The sequence below is a fragment of the Ochlerotatus camptorhynchus genome, unplaced genomic scaffold (assembly GCF_037179485.1).
Source record: "Ochlerotatus camptorhynchus isolate MF236.1 unplaced genomic scaffold, CSIRO-AGI_Acam_v1.1 ptg000301l, whole genome shotgun sequence".
Classification (NCBI taxonomy): domain Eukaryota; kingdom Metazoa; phylum Arthropoda; class Insecta; order Diptera; family Culicidae; genus Ochlerotatus; species Ochlerotatus camptorhynchus.
The window spans coordinates 351,529-372,129 of record NW_027040789.1 but is presented as its reverse complement, the minus strand read 5'-3'; the positions used below and the strand labels follow the sequence as shown (position 1 = coordinate 372,129).

At 42.1% G+C, this 20,601-nt stretch overlaps 1 protein-coding gene across 6 annotated transcripts in view; it reads left to right on the top strand.

Moving 5' to 3' along the window:
* The window catches only part of LOC135707022 (calcineurin-binding protein cabin-1-like), a 340,814-nt gene that overhangs the window by 31,031 nt on the left and 289,182 nt on the right, over positions 1–20,601 (top strand). For all 6 annotated transcript variants that reach the window (XM_065228739.1, XM_065228740.1, XM_065228744.1 and 3 more), the window contains exon 5: positions 14,992–15,172. In XM_065228739.1, the coding sequence (XP_065084811.1) occupies positions 14,992–15,172 (181 nt within the window). The remainder of the gene's footprint in view (positions 1–14,991; positions 15,173–20,601) is intronic.

The window sequence follows — 20,601 nt, the reverse complement described above, 5'->3', positions numbered from 1 at the left end:
TCCCATGTGTGGAGCGTACGGTGGATTGAACCGCCACGACGTATTCCGGTTGGTGAAGGTGTTGGCCAATGAACTGTTGATTTGGGCTATCTCCCGCTTCAAATCGTTACTTGCGCCCTGAAAGTTCGTGCCCTGATCACAATAGATCTCTTGCGGAGCACCTCTTCGAGCGATAAACCGCTTCACCGCAATTTTGCAGGATTCTGTAGACAATGAGTTCGCTACGGATTAGGATAAGGAACGGTCCACAATAATCCATACCCACGAAGGTGAACGGTCGAATGTAGGCTGCTAGCCTGCTTTCTGGAAGCGATGCCATACGAGGAGGTTGAGGCGTGGCCTTTCGAACGCCGCACCACTTGCATGTCTTTGCTACTTTGTGGACAGTATTTCGCAAACTGGAGACATGGAACCTCTGTCTTACCTCGTTCACCACAGTCTCAGAGTTTCCATGACCGTATTGTCGATGATACCAGTCCAGGATAAGATCAGTGACGTAGTGGTTTTTTAGCAGAATAACCGGAAATCTAGCGACGTACGTTGCGTAATGAGCGGCACCAATACGTCCATCCATCCGCAGCATTCTTGTTTCGTCCAACATCGATGACAATTTGCAGAGTGGACTGGTTCTCTCGAGTCTGGGGGCTTGGTCCGGAAATCGTTGATGTTGTTCTTGGACTGCGATCATCTCGTTGGGATACGTTTCCGTTTGTATCCAGCGAAAGAGTGTTTCCTCCGCGAACTGCAGCTCTTCCTGCGACAAATCTTCACCGGTTTCTATTGTTTCTCCACGCACCTTTCCGGAACAGTTAGCACATAAACGGAGCATGTACGCAGTTACTCGCTGGAGTCTTTCCCACTTGGAGAAACGTCTGTAGTCGATCAACGGTTCGGTGATTTCATGATGGTGTGCGTGGATGACTCTTAATTTCTCTGGTATGTTCGGTTATGGTAGCTCGTTTCCTGGCCATTCCAATTCAGCCTTGTACAGGAACTCGGGACCCGTAAACCACCGAGAACCGTTTTTGAAGCATGGTCCTTCTCCCCATTTTGTTGCCTCGTCAGCCACGTTCAGCTTTCCTGGAACTTTCCGCCATTCGTCTACACTGGTTTCGCTCAGGATTTCACCGACTCTCACTGCGACAAACTGTCGATATCTACGTTGATCCGACTGGATCCATGACAAGACCGTGCTTGAATCACTCCAGATCATTCGACGTCGAATAGGTAATGTGTGGCTCTCTTGAACAGACTTCATCAGGCGACTGCCAAGAACTGCCGCTTGCAATTCCAGTCGTGGAATGGACAGTGGTTTCAACGAGGCTACCTTGGACTTTGCTGCCACCAATGCGCAGCGCACTTGTCCTTGATCGATGATACGGAAGTATGCCACGCAAGAAAACGCTACTAGACTTGCTTAGCTTAGCTTAGCTTAGACTGACTGCACATATCAATGGTTGCTACTCCGTGATTGATCAGAATCAGTGAAATTGTACAATGAATCAACTGAATGGGGCTGGGAGTGACCGTCCATTCTCATTGTACAAGTTTCAGTGACTCCATGTTTTGTAAATCAATAACGGTGCTGGCCACGTCCTTGCAATCAGGTGGGAGCAGGGAACGAATATTAGAGTGACCTTTGTTGTTTGTGGGCCGTGTTTACCTCTGCACCCCAACAAAGACACAGGAAAGGAGATTTTGTTAGTAAGTTGGATTCGTTGGATCAGGATTCACCTTGATAAGTGATGCAACCATGGTTTTAAATGAATCAGTGTTTTCATGCATTATACTTGGTTTGGCTGAAGCCTAAACAAAATGGTGGATCATTGTTTTAATATAAGCTGAAAATAAACTTAGAGCATGAGCATCAGCAAAATTGACCGCCCGCGACTGCCAACACCAAGGAGCAGAAAACCAATTCAATCAAATCAAATCAACAGACAAAACCAGGGTGAAAGCTGTAATAGTGAATCATTATAGTATAAATCTAATGATGTTCCGTTATCGAAGAGCTGGAAGAAAACTTAAATAATTTAAATCAATAGATCCCTAAATGAAGGCTGAAAGAGAATAATTATACAGCAATGACCCTATTTTTCCAGCTAGCAAAATATATGTAACTTAAACATCCATCTTGAAGGAGGAAGTGAATCAAAAATATCATTGAACTTTAAGTGCTATCATGCATTAGACTATTCTTGAATTAACCTGAAAGAATGCTGAAAAAAGAATGAATCATTACACTGCCAATCTAAAGATGTTTCTCCTTTGAAGAGCTGAAAGAAGTTGAAAAAGCTGAAAAAAAGCTGAAAGAATACTGAATTAGGTAACGTTGAAACTGCAGTTCTGCTTAATATTCATTCAAAACTTCACTGTACGGAATGAAGCTTTTTAGATTTAGATTTATATGCATACCATCCTTGCTGTTGACTCAATTCACTCCTTACGTTCATTCATTGCAGAAACCTAAATAACTATTCTCTTTCTACCCTGAAGAAATATACACACACACCTTTACATACATCAGATGGACAGTCTTTCCAATTTAAATCTGTCATACAACCATGTGTCATTCACTGTCGTCACAACACAAACAAGTGAGGTCACTCACGTGTCACCGTATGTATTTGTGTCCTCTCTCCACTGTCCCGTTCTACCCAACCTGGGCTGCCAAGATCACAGAAAACACTTGTCCGGACAATTCCCGTCTAAACGCAATAGCCTCAGATCAACTCTGAATAAACGATTTTATGAAATGCAGCATGAAAATTTCCAAAAACTGAATGCTCACTCCGACTATAATCCGTACACAGAAAGTTAGGACTGCTGTTTTGAGACATTATAATTTTCAACTTACCTTTTACTCATGGCAACCTTTCGCTATACCTCCCATTCTCTCATTTTCCCTGTCATGCATAACAGTACAGTACACCTCCACCAAAAAACAAAAGCCAGCACATCGTGCTGCCACACTCACACCTGTACACTCATCTCTTTATTACAATCGGCTACCGTACCACTCCATACACTCAAATGCCGCACACTACACATCACCTGTCTTGTCTGCGGCAACAATCGCATGACAAACACGAGTCAGCCACCTGGGCCCGATGCGCGACACAGGCGAGAAAGGAGACTACCGCCAAACCGGTAGTCGCTTTTCAATACCATCACAGCTCGATCTCCATTCATTGCCTCTTTTTTTTCTAATTTAACGGCAATTTCACTTGTGCATCACAATATGCCACCACTACCTTCATGATAAAGTGCTTATTCATGCTCACTGCACTACTTCTTCTCTCATTTTTCCATGTATGTATAACCGTATACGGCCTATAGGGTACACAGGCACTGACACATAACGATTGCTTGGCAATTGGTTAGTCGGTATCTAACGCCCGAACGTGTGTGTATAAACGGGCAAAAGTAACACAATTATTATTATTATTATTTAGCTTTATTAAGGAGGCTTTCAGCCTTGGGCTGGTTCGCCTCCAACCACGTAACACAACCATAATCGAAAGGAAACATAAAAATATAAATTTCTACACACTCTGTCGAACAAAACCATCGTATTACACTTTTCAGTACCTATTTTCTTCGCAATTCCATTCGTTTTAAATGCTCTGACCACTAATATTTGTGATTTACTAAACACTTTACACTAACCGGCCGAAAAACACATGTAAATTTACACAAATATTCCACGCGAAAAACCGGAGCGGGCTCTCTGTCGCCATTTTTTTCTCAATAGCAAGAAAACGCTACTAGACTTGCATCCACAAAGACATGTAGTTCGATGTTGTCCAAGACGGTACTGCTGTATCATGGAAAGTAGCCAATGAAAGCACCCAATGACGCCATCGACTGCAGATTTCCTCTGGAATTCGTTGATCCCATCCTATCTTGCTTCTCCATATGTCTTGCACTAAACATTTCCCGTGAACAACGTATGCTGCTACTAGTCCCAGTGAATCAAAGACGCTCATGACGACTCGAAGAACCTCTCGCTTGGTCGGAATCGTATCGCCATCCAACAACTTCGCAACGTCTTCAAGCAAGCAAAGTTTGAAGGTGAATTCGTGTTTGATGGGCTGCCATCGCATGCCGAGGAATCTTTCGATCCCTGTAGACTTGTCCGTCGCGAAGCTTTTGCATTCGCTTGCAGAACTTTCCCCGACCCGTCGAACAACTTCTTCCGAATTCGACAACCAGTTACGGAGCTCGAACCCAGCCTTTGCATGAACTTGCTTAATCTCTGACGCTATTCGGATTGCCTCTTCTTCGGTGTCCCTACTGTCGAGGTAGTCATCGACGTAATGGTTGTTGATTATTGCTTCGACGGCTTCTGGAAATTCTGTTCTGTACTCCTCTGCGTTCCGGTTCTTTACGTACTGCGCATGGTTAGCACGTTGAATCCGAAAGTGGCAACATCGATCACGTAGACTTCGACTGGTAGCAATGGGTCATCATGCCATACGAAGCATTGTGATTGACGATCCCAGACACGAATGAGAAGTTGGAAAAACATTTCCCTAACATCCCCTACCACAGCTACCTGTCGCTGTTGGAAACGGTGTAGAACTGACTTGAGGGATGTTAGAAGATCGGGTCCTTTCAGAAGCATGGAGTTGAATGACACGCCTTCCACCTTCGCTGCTGCATCCCACACGATACGGATCTTTCCTGGTTTGTTTGGGTTGATAACCAATCCCACGGCGGCGAAACCAGGTTCTGCGCGGATCAAAATCTGCCAGTTCCTCCTGTGTCGCCTTATGGATGTACCCTTTGGCCTCCAGGTCAGCGATGTGTAACTTCACTTTGTTGTAAAGTTCCGGATCCGCAGTCAGTTTACGCTCGAGACACTTAAGCCGCCGCTCTGCCATCGGGCGGCTTTCGGGAAACTCGATACAGTCATAACACCAGTCGTTTCAAATCTTCCAGATGGTGTACGAATCGTGGTTTTCTCCATCATTTCCCGTGCCCGACGATCATCATCTGCTTCGACTATCGGTGCGACCTTGACACCAGTACTCTCAACAGTGAAGAACTCCTCGACGAGATCATGTAGTTCACGATCGGTTGATCCCGAGCAAACGTGCAGAAGCCGATGTTCTGGTGGATCATCAAGGCCTTCCACGTTTCCATAGACTGTCCATACTAACTTCGTTTTCGTCGCAACTGGCTCCAGAGGCTTGTCGATCCGCTTCTTCAGAGTCACCATCAAGTCGGTATTGTCTAATCCAATTAGGATACGAGGTACCGCTCCCCTGTAGCTGTTCACTGGTAGCCCCCGAATATATGGAAATTGTTGTTCCATCTGTTTGAAACGAATAGATTGTGGAGGTAGCCCGAGACTTTCAACCGTTCTTACTCGCTCCAACACATATCGGTAATGCCAGAGATTCCCAACTGTACTACCTTGGATTCCGACTCCGTGCGCGTAACATTGTTTGTCCACTTAAGGCAAAGTGATTCAATCACACCGTCGATTCCAAGCTGATCCTCGACTCCTTGCTCCATCAACGTAAACGGCGACCCGTCGTCCAGCAAAGCCAATATGTCGATTGATGAGTCCTTACCGTACAACCGCACTGGCACAATTCGGAAGAGAGTAGATGCAAAACCATGAAGAAAGAGCGGGCGCACGGCATGTTTAGGTGTAAAAATGCAATTTTCCCCTACTACAGGTTCCCCCGGGGGTACTCCAGTGGTTCCGGAAGTGGTCAATGTAGTCAATGATCCATTTAAAGTCCATAGAAAGCCTACGGATGAAAAACCACGAAGAAAGAGGTGTTGTACGGCATGTTTTGGTGTAATAATGCAATTGTCCTCTACTACAGGTTCCCCTGGGGGTACTCCGGTGGTTCCAAAAGTGTCCAATGTGGTCAATGATCCATTCAAAGTCTATAGAAAGCCTACTGATGAAAAACCATGAAGAAAGAGGTGTCGCACGCCATGATTTTTGTAAAAATGAATTTGTCCCCTACTACAGGTTCCCCCGAGGGTGGCCAATGTGGTCAATGCTCCATTTAAAGTCTATAGAAAGCCTATTGGTAAAAACCATGAAGAAAGAGGTGTCACATGGCATGTTTTGAGTGAATGAAAGAACTGACCGCACTCAGAACCCTCCCTCAGGACCGATTCCAGGGAAATGGCCATATCTCGGTTGATTCTGAGTCGATTTTAGCTCTTGGTACGTCATTTGCTTTGGACATGGTTCTATTTTTGGCGTATGAACAAAAAACACAGATTAGTAACGGACACTCTGAGAAAAACTCATCACAAATTTAGCAATTTAGACATGCCCTCAGGAAACCCAGAAAATCTCCGGTATCCGGTAACCATGGTCACTTCCATTGCCTCACCATAAAACTTGATTAGTTTTCCAGTCGAATGTTTCTTGAAGATTAAAAATCGAACAATATTCAACGAAGTTTCAACAGTCCAAAGTTGGACAAAATTTTGCTAGTACCCTATATTTCTCACAACCCCTGTAGGTTGTACCGTGAAGTGCCATAATTAAATACAGTGAACTCTTTATTACTCGATATTGAAGGGATCATCGATTTATAGAATGACAATCCCATAGGAAATCACCATCGTAGTATTTTCATTTTTTATTTTCATTTTATGATCTACAAGGGGGTCAGGGGCCATGTCACCGATGTGAATATTCACACCATCCATAATACACCAGGGAAGGGGAGAGGAGTGAGCAACACAGCATCTTTACCCATGGGGGTTAAAAAAGTTCTGCGAGGTATACTGCCGTTATACGCATAACTGTCCCATGTTCTATGTATTCCTTATGGACCATGGGACAATTATGCGTATGACGGCAGTATACTTATGGTAAAAAGAGATTGAAAGAGATTATTAGTGAGTTTTAAACTGTGATTTACCTATTAGAAATACATTTGTAAAATTGTCTCCGTGTACTGAACAGCCAACCCTCTCGCCCACCCGCCGCCTAAACATCTGAAGGAGTGTGACGTAAAACTCCGTCATCCATTTAATCAACCGGAGAACGAAAGAGCGTTCAATGAGCGTCAGCGAACCTAAAGGGTGGGGGGAGCACCATACATGAACGATATCACAAATCGTGCCATCGTACCACATATTGTTGGGATGATAACCCGAATAGGTTGTTAGGCACTCCTTATGGTTATCGTTCATGCGGGTGTTTCAAAGCAATTTACATCTAATCAACCCTCTGTGCGACCCAACCCATGCAATGTATTTAATGTTGAGAGCCTTGTGTGCTTTATCATGAGTGGTCACGGATCTGGCAATCTTCACATGACTATGCGTCCCGGTGACGACGACTACGATCTAGCCGGTTTACAATAGGTGTTATACAAGAGTACTAGAATAGATCGGAGTATACTTACAGTTTTCGACGTTCCCTGTTTACCTTTAATCCTACTTCCTTCTCTTGTTGTGTATTGTATTGTGTTTCTGGATATGCCACTTCTATCCTTCCTCTGACATAATGGATCCTCGCTCCGGAATATCTTCAAAACTGGGGGGATTAAAATCGCTCCTCGTACACAACCCTTCCAGATGACCGAAAGAGCGCTCGGTCCAATTGGTCTCACCCGATATTCTTGAAAAACTTGACATTTTGAATAAAACATTGCCATTTCCAGACTTCGTGTTGTTAGTTTTCTTGAAGGTCTTGGCTTAATGCTTGATTTGTCTTTCGCTTCGTATTTCTAAGAATTGACTCTATAAATAGATAAAAAAAAAACAAGAACAAACACAACGCTTCTCACCCACAAGCTGTAGACCGAGTGCAGAATCTTTGTGATGATACTTTCCAAACGTGCATACCTATAGAAATAAATCCAATTCAATAAAGGATGGATTAAAAAACAAATGATTTCCACTACGACTAAATCCAGCATTTCTACTAAAATATCAAATGCTGTGCTTAATCATTTATTAATATTAGTACAGAGCAATAAACAATGCACGGTGATGATTAATCTGTTAATATGCTTTTATAAGCGGGTTCAAATGCACTTTTGGTAAGCATCAACACTGATCTGGCAACACTAGTGTGCATCTTTCCAATGTGGCAAAGATCCAGATCAGCCCTGGGACCTGGTAGCCTAATTAAACTACCTCAAGGTTTTGCCAAAGCCCAGGGACAATCCCATAGGAAATCACCATCGTAGTAACCATAAAATTCTTATATATATATATGTGTGTATATATATGGTTCTATAATTGGATATCGAATTGAGTTAGTGGACATCGAATTGTAGAGAGTTTACTGTAATTATCACATTATTTGACTTAAGGCGTTGTTCGCTTAAGAGTAAAAAAGAAAACAAAATTCCGAAGAAAATTTATGTTTCAGTTTCTCATTTCTCCTTTTTTTTAATGCGTTTATTTTTCCAGGCTCATTTGCCGTAGCTTTGCTGAGCCGATATTCATTGTTTAGGTTACAAAATTTCTTAAAACTAACGTTAGTAAAGCGGGGGCCGATTACTCGCAGCTATCTCGAGGTTTGGGGTAACAAATTGTAACAAGTGGATGGCAGGGTAGGGATTGAGAACACAAGGTTTGGAGAGCAATGTGCTCTTGATCTCGAACTAAGCGACCAACTGTTGAAAAAGACAAACATGGGGGTACACCGATGGGCAGATAACAACTTGGGGGAACACAAGATGACACTAACTACTAAATCCTCCGATCTATCCGTTTTAAAAACACATAAATTAAATTGCAATAGTCGAGGTCTCGGCTCGCCAAGATGTCTCTAACGGGCCGCATGGGTTGTTTTCCTCGGGCCCTGAGGGATGCGGATAACTCGGATCTAAAGGGTGTCCACGATGAAATTGCCACACTATGAAATTGCTCTAACTTTTTAACCGTTGGATAGAATTTAATGAAAATTTGGGTGGATTTAGTTCATAGTGCATTATTTACATCCTGCAAGTTTTAAAGTCCTGTGATCAAAACTCGCGGAAATGGAGTCGAAAGAACAGCTCGTGCGTGATAAAATCTTGCGCATTCATCACGAGAACAAGGATCTCTCGCATCGTTCCATCGCTAAAACGTTGGGAATCGCGAATTCCACGGTGTCGCGAGTGATTAAGCGGTTCGAGGAACGGTTGGCCACCGATCGGAAGCCCAGAAGTGAAGGAAAAAGTATTCCGTACAACACCAAAAATCACAACCGCGTAGTTGGGGCCTTCAACCGAAATCCTAACGCCTCCGTTAGGGATGTGGCTAAGAAGCTGCACCTAAGCCGAAGTTTTGTCCAGAAGGTCAAAACTAAGGCTGGGCTTCGAACGTTCAAGGTACAAAAGGCCCCTAAGCGCGACGAGAAGCAGAACAAGTCCGCCAAAACCCGTGCCAGGAAGTTGTACCTCAACATGCTGACGAAAGTTGAATGCTGCATCATGGACGACGAAACATATGTGAAGGCCGACTTCAAACAGATCCCCGGCAACCTGTTTTTCACGGCCAAGGATAAGTTCAGCGTTCCGGAGCATGTCCGCACTCAGAAGATGTCCAAATTTGCGAAGAAATTCCTGGTTTGGCAAGCCATCTGCACGTGCGGGAAGCGGAGTGCACCTTTCGTGACCCAGGACACGATGAACGGACAGGTGTACATAAAAGAGTGCCTCCAGAAGCGGCTGCTTCCTCTCCTGAAGGCCCACAACGTCCCAACAATCTTCTGGCCGGATTTGGCCTCATGCCACTACTCCAAGGACGTGCTGAAGTGGTATGCGGACAATAAGGTCAATTTCGTGCCGAAAATGTTCAACCCTCCCAACACTCCGGAGCTCCGCCCCATCGAGAAGTACTGGGCGATTATGAAGCAGCACCTTCTTAAACGACCTAAGGTAGTGAAGACAGTCGAGGAACTGAAGAAAGTATGGGTTTACATGCAAAAAACGGTTGATTCACAGGTTGTGCAGAATCTTATGGCCGGGGTTAAGGCCAAGGTGCGGGCATTTGCGTATGGACTGTAAATAAAATACGAGTAAATGGTAAAATGAAGTTTAATAGTTATTTCTCAATCCCTGAAAATTTGATGGCAATCGGATGAAAACTCGAATTTTGCGAATCAATTTTGTGTGTGGCAATTTCATCGTGGACACCCTTTAGCAACACAATGGAGGGTGCATGACCAAAGCACGTGGTCGATATCGTGATAACCATTACCACAAGCGCACAAATTGCTGCCTGCGAGCCCGATTCGGAAGAAATGCGAGTCTAACGAGTAGTGATTGGACATGAGCCTTGATATGACACGTATAAAGTCACGGCTCATGTCCAATCCTTTGAACCATGGTTTGTTCGATACCTGTGGGAGAATAGAATGTAACCATCTTCCCAGAACACTCTCATTCCATTTTTGTTGCCAGTTGGTGAGGATGTGCTGACGGGTAATTGAGAAAAATTCCGCAAAGGCGATTTGTCGATCAAAAATATCGCCTTCCATAGCGCCCACCTTAGCTAGCGAGTCCGCTTTCTCATTACCCGGAATTGAGCAATGAGATGGGACCCAAACTAAGGTGATAGTATAGGAGCAGTTAGATAAAGTACTCAATTTAGCTCGGATTTCGGTCAGGAAATATGAGGAGTGCTTCATCGGCCTCATTGATCGAATAGCCTCCAACGAGCTAAGGCTATCAGTAAAAATAAAATAGTGATCAGATGGTAGTGAGGCAATTTGCTCTACTGCGTAAAATATGGCTGCTAGTTCCGCAACGTATACGGAACAGGGTTTTTGCAGTTGATATGAGGCGCGTTTATAGTTGACCCATCTGTGAAAAAACTCTTATTGTTACTAACATGGTGGTACTTGTTTGCAAAAATTAAGGGAACAACCATCGACCGATGGTGATCTGGTATTCCACGGATTTCTTGCAACATGGTCAGATCAAAATTTACAGAGGAACTATAAAAGTCTTTGAGGCAAACACGAGAGGAATTGAATGAGGAAGGACCAATCTCCAGCGTCATGTACTCGTAATAGAGACTCATGAATCTTGTTTGAGGATTTATGTCGAGCAGCTTCTCAAAGTTTTCTATTACCAATGGGTTCATTACTTCACAACGGATAAGAAACCGGAAGGACAGTTCCGCGAAACGATCTGTCAGTGGGAGAACACCCGCGAGTACTTCGAGACTCATCGTATGCGTCGAGTGCATACAGCCAAGCGCGATTCGGAGGCAACGGTATTGAACCCGTTACAGCTTCAAGATATGTGTTTTCGCCGCGGATTGAAAACAGAAGCTACCGTACTCTAGAACCGACAAGATGGTTGTTCGATATAACCTGATCAGATCTTCCGGGTGTGCTCCCCACCAAGTTTCAGTAATTGTACGAAGAAAATTGATTCTTTGTTGGCATTTTTGCTTCACATACGCAATATGTTTTCCCCACGTGCTTTTGGAATCGAACCAGACACCTAAATACTTGAAAGATATACTTTGAGTGATTGTTCTACCCTTTAGTTGAAGCTGTAACTGTGCAGGATGATGCTTCATAGAAAAAACAACCAACTCAGTTTTCTCCGGAGAGAATTCGATACCCAGCTTCATAGCCCAAGTAGACAAATTGTCTAAGGTATCTTGCAATGGTCCTTGCAGGTCCGGTGCACTTGGCCCTATAACGGACACAACCCCGTTATCTGCAAGCTGCCTTAGCGAGCAATTTTCATCAAGACAACCATCAATGTCTTTTACATAAAAATTAAACATGAGCCCAGGGGGAGACCCATGTAACTAATTCGTGAAGTTGTCGAGTTTCCATGAGAAAAGCTCATATATTTCGCAGACAACAAGTTGCTCAAATAGTTGTTCATAATTGGTGAAAGCCCACTATCGTGGAGTTTATCCGAAAGAACATCGATACAAACAGAATCAAAAACCCCCTTAATGTCCAAGAAAACTGAACCCATTTGCTGTTTTTGTGCATAGGCCAGTTGATTTTCAGTTGAAAGCAACGCAAGACAGTCGCTCGTTCCTTTGCCTCTCCGAAATCCAAATTGCGTATCTGAAAGTAAACCATTCGACTCGACCCATTTGTCTAGACGAAAATAATCATTTTCTCCAACAATTTCCGTATACAGGACAGCATCGCGATGGGACGGTACGAGTTATAATCCGACGCGGGTTTACCGGGTTTTCGAATGGCGATAACTCTTACTTGCCTCCAGTCATCCGGAACAATGTTGTGCTCCAGAAATTGATTGAATAAGTTCAACAAGCGTCTCTTCGCGACGTCTGGGAGATTTTTAAGCAAGTTGAACTTGATTCTATCCATTCCTGGAGCTGAGTTGTTACATGAAAGGAGAGCAAGTGAGAATTACACCATCGAAAACGGGGAATCTATTTCGTTACTACCCGGCGGACGATCACGAACGTTGGTTTGAACCGACACCGAATCCGGGCAAATTTTCCGTGCGAAGTTGAATATCCAACTGTCTGAGTACTTCTTGTCTTCGTTGACCGGTGATGACGCGTTTCGCATTCTCCTGCCGACATTCCAGAGTGTTCTCATGGAAGTCTCTCGCGACAAACCATCGACGAACCGACGCCAGTAACCGCGTTTTTTGGCAATAGTCAAGCCCTTAAAGGTTTTCTCGAGGTCGGTGTACCGCTCGAAGTCCTCGATCTTACCGTGTTTGCGGAAGCGTTTAAACGCGGCGGACTTCTCGCTGTTCCGGTCGCTTGCGAACGGAAACACCCGGAATACGTTTCGTCTGTGCTCGCAGCGCACAATCGATGATGACACGCGCGAGAATGGAGTACTCGTCCAGCGGAGGTAGTACGTCAACCGATTGACTGGCATCAAGAACCGCGGTCGCGAATTTTCGCCAGTCAATGTTTTTCGTAAGATCGTACGCGATGTCGACCGAGCGAGTAGAAGATGAACCATTGGTAATAGAAATTTTGATTGGTAAATGGTCACTACCGTAGGGATCTTGAATTACTTTCCACGAGCAATCCAACGATAGTGAACTCGAGCAAAGTGGGAGGTCTAATCTGCTTATTTTTGCTGGAGGTTTGGCTACTCGTGTTGCTTCCCCGGTGTTCAGAATTGTCATTTTGAAGAAGTCGCACATGTCGTATATCAAGGTTGAGCGGTTGTCGTCGTACAGTTCCACCCAGCCTGTACCGTGAGAGTTAAAATCTCCCAAGATCAATCGTGGCTCCGGCATAGCCGTGCAGATATCCGAGAAACTTTGACGAGAAATCGCAGTTCGCGGTGGAAGATATACTGAGGCAATACTGAGGCATTTACCTCGAATATTAACCTGACATGCAACAACTTCAATGCCTGTCACCGAAGGCAGATCGATTCTGTAGAAGGAATGGAGCTTGTTGATCCCCAGAAGCACCCCTCCATACGAATCTGCGCGATCAAGGCGAATAATGTTGAAATCGTGGAAAGCAAGATCGTTGTCTGAAGAGAGCCATGTTTCACAAAGGGCAAATGCATCAGAAAGTAAATTGTTAACCAAAAATTTAAATGTGTCAAGTTTTGGCATAAGACTTCTACAGTTCCACTGAAGAACAGAGATCATATCCCCGACCTCATTCGGAGAATTATCCATCAAAGGATATGATCGATGCAAGGAAGGACCACCTAAAAGCTAGTTGCTTCAAAAGAGTTTTCACCATTGGCAGCACTAAATTAATAATGCTCCTCGTTGAGTCAGAGACGTTGAATATACTGAAGAAGCTATCCACAATACCAGAAAACGTGAACATGGGAGCATGATCTTGCTGATTACTCAGCTGCTTTTCTGGCCGAAAAACTGGGACATCTGGGGTTTTAGATGATCCTGGAAGTGACGCAAAGTTCTTGTCATAATTACAAGGTTGAAAACCCGGTGGAATGGGCTTCGGTGCATTTCCGTTACCTCTTGATTTTTCCAAGGTGGACCCTTCCACCCTTGGTCCGTACGAGTGGCCTTACGAGGCTTTTCGGTGTTGTGTTTTTTTGCTCGTTTTCTCGTATTGCCTTTAAAGACAAACGGACTACCCTCACCGACCTCTGAGTCAGAGTCTTAAACTGGCAAAATGGAGAACGTGTTACTGCTTTTTGATGTGATCTGAGAAGATGAAGCGGTATTCTTCAAGAGTTCTGCTAGTGTTCTCTTGGAGCGAGCTTGCAGAGACCGCTTAAGTTTTTCTCCCTGCTGTTTATACCTCGGGCAGTCAGTCAGGGTATGTAGGCTTTCCTTGCAGTACACGCATTTTGGAGGAGCACCGATGTTGCTTGATGTTGCTCGCCACACTGATCGCAGCGTGGTTTGATCGAGCAGTAGTCCGATGTATGACCAAGTTGTTTACATTTCGAGCAGTTCATTACCCGAGGTACAAACAGGCGTACAGGCAGCCGAACCTTGCCAATAGCGACGTAGTGAGGTAACGCTGAACCCGAACAAAAAAAACCAAGAAAAAAAAATTATAGATATATACTACATATTTACAAAATTTTGAATCACCCTAATTATGACCCAACCTAATCTAATATTGGACCATGCGGGTAGATGCGATACTGGTGAAAACAAAGCGACACGGTATATCTATTACAGTGAGGCGGCAGATGACTGGTGCGAGGCTATTGTTTGCCCCAACGGCTGTTGGGTCGATAACCTGATAGCTGGTATGCCTCGGTCGCCTCGGTAGGCAATATAACGTGCTTTCGTTGTTGCTATCAATGGGATGATGCGATGATGATGATTAAAGCTGGACCGTAAGCAAAGCGCTCGGCGTATGGTTAGCGGCTTCCTCACTCGCGCACTAGTTGTATTAACACTATGCCAACTAACTTTGGCGAGAAAAAACCCTCGCGTGGGGAAAAACTCAAAAACTCAAATACTAGTGTCGTACAACGAGACCGATGCGACTTGACCGGCTCAGCGTGCGAGACGGAATGCTCATTTCTCCTTGTATTTCCACGTATTCTTATCAAAATTTTAAATCATAAATAAAATTATATTTTTTTAGATTTATTAATCGACTTGGAAACTAAAAGTCGACGGCGAGGAAGCGAACTTAAAATTCTAGAACAGTGGGGCTGGCACAAAAGTCGCCGCTCGTCAAGAAAAAAAAGTACGTATGAAAGCTCTGATCCCGTTGAATCAACAGCTGATGAATTCCTAAAGCGTGTACTGGGTCAATATTTTGTGTAAGTATGAATTATATTATCTTTCACTATATGAATTATATCGTACACTTCTGTTTCAAGAACCTTACCACAAGCCCTAAATGATTGTATTCCGATTTTTAAAAATATTTAAAAAAAAAAATCTTAAAAAAGTCAGTTTGTTTTTCAGATTTATAAGATTCATAATTTTTGAACTATCGATGGATTTATTTATTTATTTATTTATTATTCTCTTCATCGGACTTTTGTTGTCTAAATGAAGATTGATGGGCCTATTTGGCAAATATTTGCGCAAATAGGCGTAAAAACCCCATATCTTTTCAAAATACAAGGAACAATATAAAAAGGACAGAAAAACACATCAATTATAAAAATAAATATCGAATAATAATAATAATACTATGGTCTTCATCATAAAAAACAATAACCTCGTCCTATGGCATGGAGTTGTCCTTGGATCAGTCGAGGCCGTCACCGCAGAGTTGATCGGGAACAAAAAAGGAAACAGGTAGCATTTCTAGCTCAAATCGTTAAAAAAAATGTCAATTTTGTCTCGACCCCTTCTGATTTGAATGAAACATTGCTCACGTGTTCGCTGCTACTAATGGTTGCATTTTTCATTTAAATATCATTTTTTCCTCCAGAGTAACTTTTGAAAAGGGCGTATAAAAAATGGATTATTTTTTATTCAAAAAATCATAACTTGAAAACTATTGATCTGATCAAAACGGCATATGAGAAGAAGTTTTAGGTAGTTAAATTATTTTTGCGGAAAAAATACACTGAAAGAAAAAACTTCGTAAATTAGTATTTAAAAACGTAAAACGATGATTATCTCAAAACACCCCCCCTTCGATCTTTATAAAAATTTTTTTCAAGAAAATTGATGGAATACCCTTGAATTTCGTGAAAAGTGTATGCTGGTAACTTCCTTAAAAAGAAATCTATAATTTTTTAAATTTTTGTTGATTTTTACAAGTTGATGAAAATGCATATTTTTTTGAAAAATAACAATTTATTTGGATTCTACGCATAATTTTCGATAACTTTGCATATAGAAATTTTTTTCCTTAGTCCAGCCGTTCTCAAGTTAATGCAAATTAAAAAAAATATAATTATAACAATTTTCAACATTATTGGCCATTTTCAAATGTTTGTCGAGATGTCCAGCAACGAGATTTTATTTCTTGATTGTATATTAAAAAACAAACAATTCATTCTCAGATATGGTAGCTGTCAGACTTACCCGTTTCTATCTAGAGGCAGCGGAAGAGAAGCACGTTGATATGGTCAAATGAAAGATTTGTTGAGATAAAAAACAGTATATATTTATTATTTTATTTTACAACTCATATTATTTGAATACATTGAATAATTTGGGTGTATCGTTTGAATTAGAGAATATTTTTACTGAAATTTGGTTGTTTGAAACTGGAATATAGCAATGATATTTTCGAGTTCCAGGAATTGGTTTCACTTTCTTAAAAATTGGATCAAATTCCGTGTCAGCCTTTTTGTATTCTTCCGTAGAAACATAACAAAATGACATTTTTGTTTGAAGATCTTCTTTACGACTATTTGCCCAGTCGTACAGTTGTTAATGGTTCGTTATAGGGTGCTCGTGTTGCTTAGCTAAACTTGCTCTGGTTGCCATTCTCTTAAGGGTACCGCCAATCACATAACAATGACCTTTGCCGTGTGAAGTTGCAAAAAAATGCCATTCAATTTCTACATTATGCTTATCTTTAAATCCACAAATGCTAGCAAAAATTTTTATGTTTTTGTATTGTGATGCTGCTCCATCTGACATAAAAATACACTTTTGGACTGTTATTTGCAACTTTAAAAATTCTAATAATTTTGAGATAAACAACTGAACTGCTACTGTGTCATGCTTTGAAATTGATTTAGGTGGAGGTTTACAACACTTGAAATTGTTATCCATCGTAAAAAACTACTTGCTTTTTAACTTGAAACGCTAAGAGAGATGAACTGAATGGAACAGGTGAAGATCGTCCCAATATATATATATATGTAGCAGAATAATTACAATGTTGACATTATACCTATCTTCATTAGGTACAATTGATTATAGCAAACTTTTTTAAGTGTGAGTGTAAGAAGCCTCCACGGAGTGCCTTTTTATGTAGTTGTGATATCGCGGGATGAGCTCTTAAGGCACAATATGGTATACGTCAGAGAAGTACCTAGAGAATTTATCTCAATTACAGGTTTAATAACATATTTGTTTACCTGTTTATGTTTTGAGCCTCTGTTATGACATACACAATTCTATCCAGGTATACAACTAATAGAGGACAGAAAAAAGGCACATGAGTGGGTTTGTTGATTATTTGGGTATATTTGAGAGTATTTACTTATAAACTTGTTTCTTTTCCGCTGCGTCTAAATAGAAACGGGTAAGTCTGACAGCTACCATATTTGAGAATGAATTGTCTGTTTTTTAATATATATTCATGGAAAAACATCTCGTTGCTGGACATCACGACTAACATTTGAAAATGGCCCAAAATGTAGAAAATTATTATAATTATTTTTTTTAATTGCACTAACTTGAGAACGGCTGGATTTAGAAAAAAAGTTTCTATGTGCAATGTTTTTGAAAATTATGCGTAGAATCCAAATAAATTACTATTTTACTAAAAAATATGCAATTTCACCAACTTGTAAAAACCAACAAAAATTTCAAAAATTATAAATTTTTTTTAAAGAAAGTTACCAGTATACAATCTTCACCAAATATTAGGGCATTTTTTCAGTTTTCTTGAAAAAAAAAATTATAAAGATCGAAGGGGGGGTGTTTTGAGATAATCATCGTTTTACGTTTTTTAGATACTAATTTACTAAGTTTTTCTTTCAGTGTATTTTTTTCCGCAAAGATAATTTAACTACCTAAAACTTCTTCTCATATGCCATTTTGATCAGATCAATAGTTTTCAAGTTATGATTTTTTGAAAAAAAAATAATCCATTTTTTTATACGCCCTTTTCAAAAGTTACTCTGGAGGAAAAAATCATATTTAAATGAAAAATGCAACCATTAGTAGCAGCGAACACGTGAGAAATGTTTCATTCAAATCGGAAACACTCATGACCAACCGGTTTGCGTTTTGGGCTGGAAATGCTCGGTAGCAAAATTCATCAGATGTACATTAATGGACAGCTACTCACCGTCTTGCAACAATTTGCTGATTGAAAGCAGCTGCATGTGTCGAACCGTATCGTCACCTCTCCAGCAGACTACGTTGAATCCGTTGACGAAATGTTTCCACTGTGCAGTTGAAATCGAAAAAAACATAGAATTCATTGAAACGGGTAGACATGAACCGTATTGGATCATGTAATCCGTAATTAGCTGCACGAGGTCCGAGATGCAGGAAACTTCTCGATCGTAGAACTCGTTCAGGTGCATAGATTTCGAATTCAGCCAAAATCCTGGGAGAGTCGATTTCGCTTATCAGCACTTTTGCTGCAAAAACTGCCTGGTTAATCTTCCGCCTACGTTCAAGAGTTTCAATACCCAGTAGTTGGCAACTATCTTCGTAGGGTGGAAGGTTCGTATGATCGTACCAAGGAAGGTGGCGATTAGTGTAACGAACGAATTTCCTCTGAACAGACTCGATCCTCGCTATCCAAACTGTTTCATACGGACACCATACTACTACACCAAATTCCAAGATCGATCGCACTAGAGAACAATATAGAGCTGTCAGGCAGGTAGGATCCCGAAACTCATCAGAGATCTTAAAGATGAATCCGAGTTGCCTGTTAGCTTTGGCTATGATATCCGTGTAATGTAGCTTAAATGTCAAAGCAGAATCAAGTGTAATTCCTAGATCACGAACGTTGTCCACACGCTGCAGAGGTTGGTTATCGATCGTATAATTGAATGCAATAGGTTTTAGCTTGCGATGAAAAGTGATGATATTGCATTTTTGAACACTCAACGTCAGAAAATTCCTAGAGCACCAGTCTTCGAAACTATCGATCAGGTGCTGCAACCGCAGGCAGTCAGTGAAGCATCGCACAACCACATACATCTTGACATCGTCTGCATAGAATGACCGGCAGCCAGTTGGAAGTATCAAACCGATTTCGTTAATGAATATGGAGAATAGCAGCGGTCCCAAATTGCTGCCTTGAGGAACGCCTGAGTTGTTTGAAAAATAATCCGATTGATCAGACCCGATTTTCACACAAAGCTCTCGATTGGTAAGATACGATTCAAACCAACGAGTAAGTCCATGAGAAACACCAAGCTTCTCGAGTTTGGCAATTAGAATGGCATGATCAACCCGGTCGAAAGCAGCCTTGAGATCCGTGTATACGACGTCCACCTGTGCCCCTGCCTCCATATTCCGTAGGCATAGGGAAATGAATGAACGAGGTTTGTTGAGACCGAACGTTTGGGGTGGAAACCATGTTAGTCAGGAGAAATGTAGTTTCTACAGCTGGCAAATAAAGTGTCGTTGATGATTATCTCGAATACTTTCGAGCAGGCACAAAGTGAAGTAATTCCTCGGTAATTCTCTACATTTTGTTTGTCTCCTTTTCTTGAAAATCGGGAACATGAACGAAGATTTCCAACGAGAGGGAAATACACCTTGTTGTAACGAAATATTGAACAGCTTTGAAAGCGGAGAGGAAAGCTCTGTTGAGCATCTTTTGAGTATGGACGATGGAATGCCGTCAGGCCCAACAGCGTTCGAGAATTTCAGCTTCTGGATGGCAGAGTCGACGAGGTCCAATGTAACCGTGAAAATATCAAAGCTGAACGCGTCACTGGGAGTATCTCTGATCCCTTCAGCAACTTGGCTTAACGATGCCGTTGAATCGTTGAAACCACTCTTGAAATGCTCAGCCAGGAGGTTACATTTCTCTAAAGAAGAGTTGGCTCTTTTATCGCTTAGATGAATCTCAACCGGTAGCCCATCCTCTTTCCTTTTTGTCTTCACAAACGTCCAGAATAGCTTAGGATTACGCCGGAGATTGGTCTGCATACGTCTTGAGTACTTCTTGTATAGAAAACGGTTGTACATTCGGTAGCAATTAGTTGCCAACGAAAATAATCGCTTGGTGAATGGATTACGGGATTGGCTGTATTTTTGAAGAGCCTTCGATATCGCACGCTTCAGGTGTTGTAATCGAGTATTGGACCATGCAGGTTTCGGAGCAGGTCTCCTCAGAGGCACACAATCCATTATTAATCGGCTAACAACTTCGTCGAAATAGTTAACGGCTTCATCAATGGACGAACACAAGTCAAGCGACTGCCAATCTACCTGGGCCAGTGAGTGATTCAACGCGACGTAGTCAGTTCTACGAAAGTCCAGGCTTTGTACATCAACGATGTTTTCATAGAGAACAGGAACTGATCGATTGATGAATGCTTCCAACGCTGGATGATCGGCGTCTAGATGTATCAGAGGC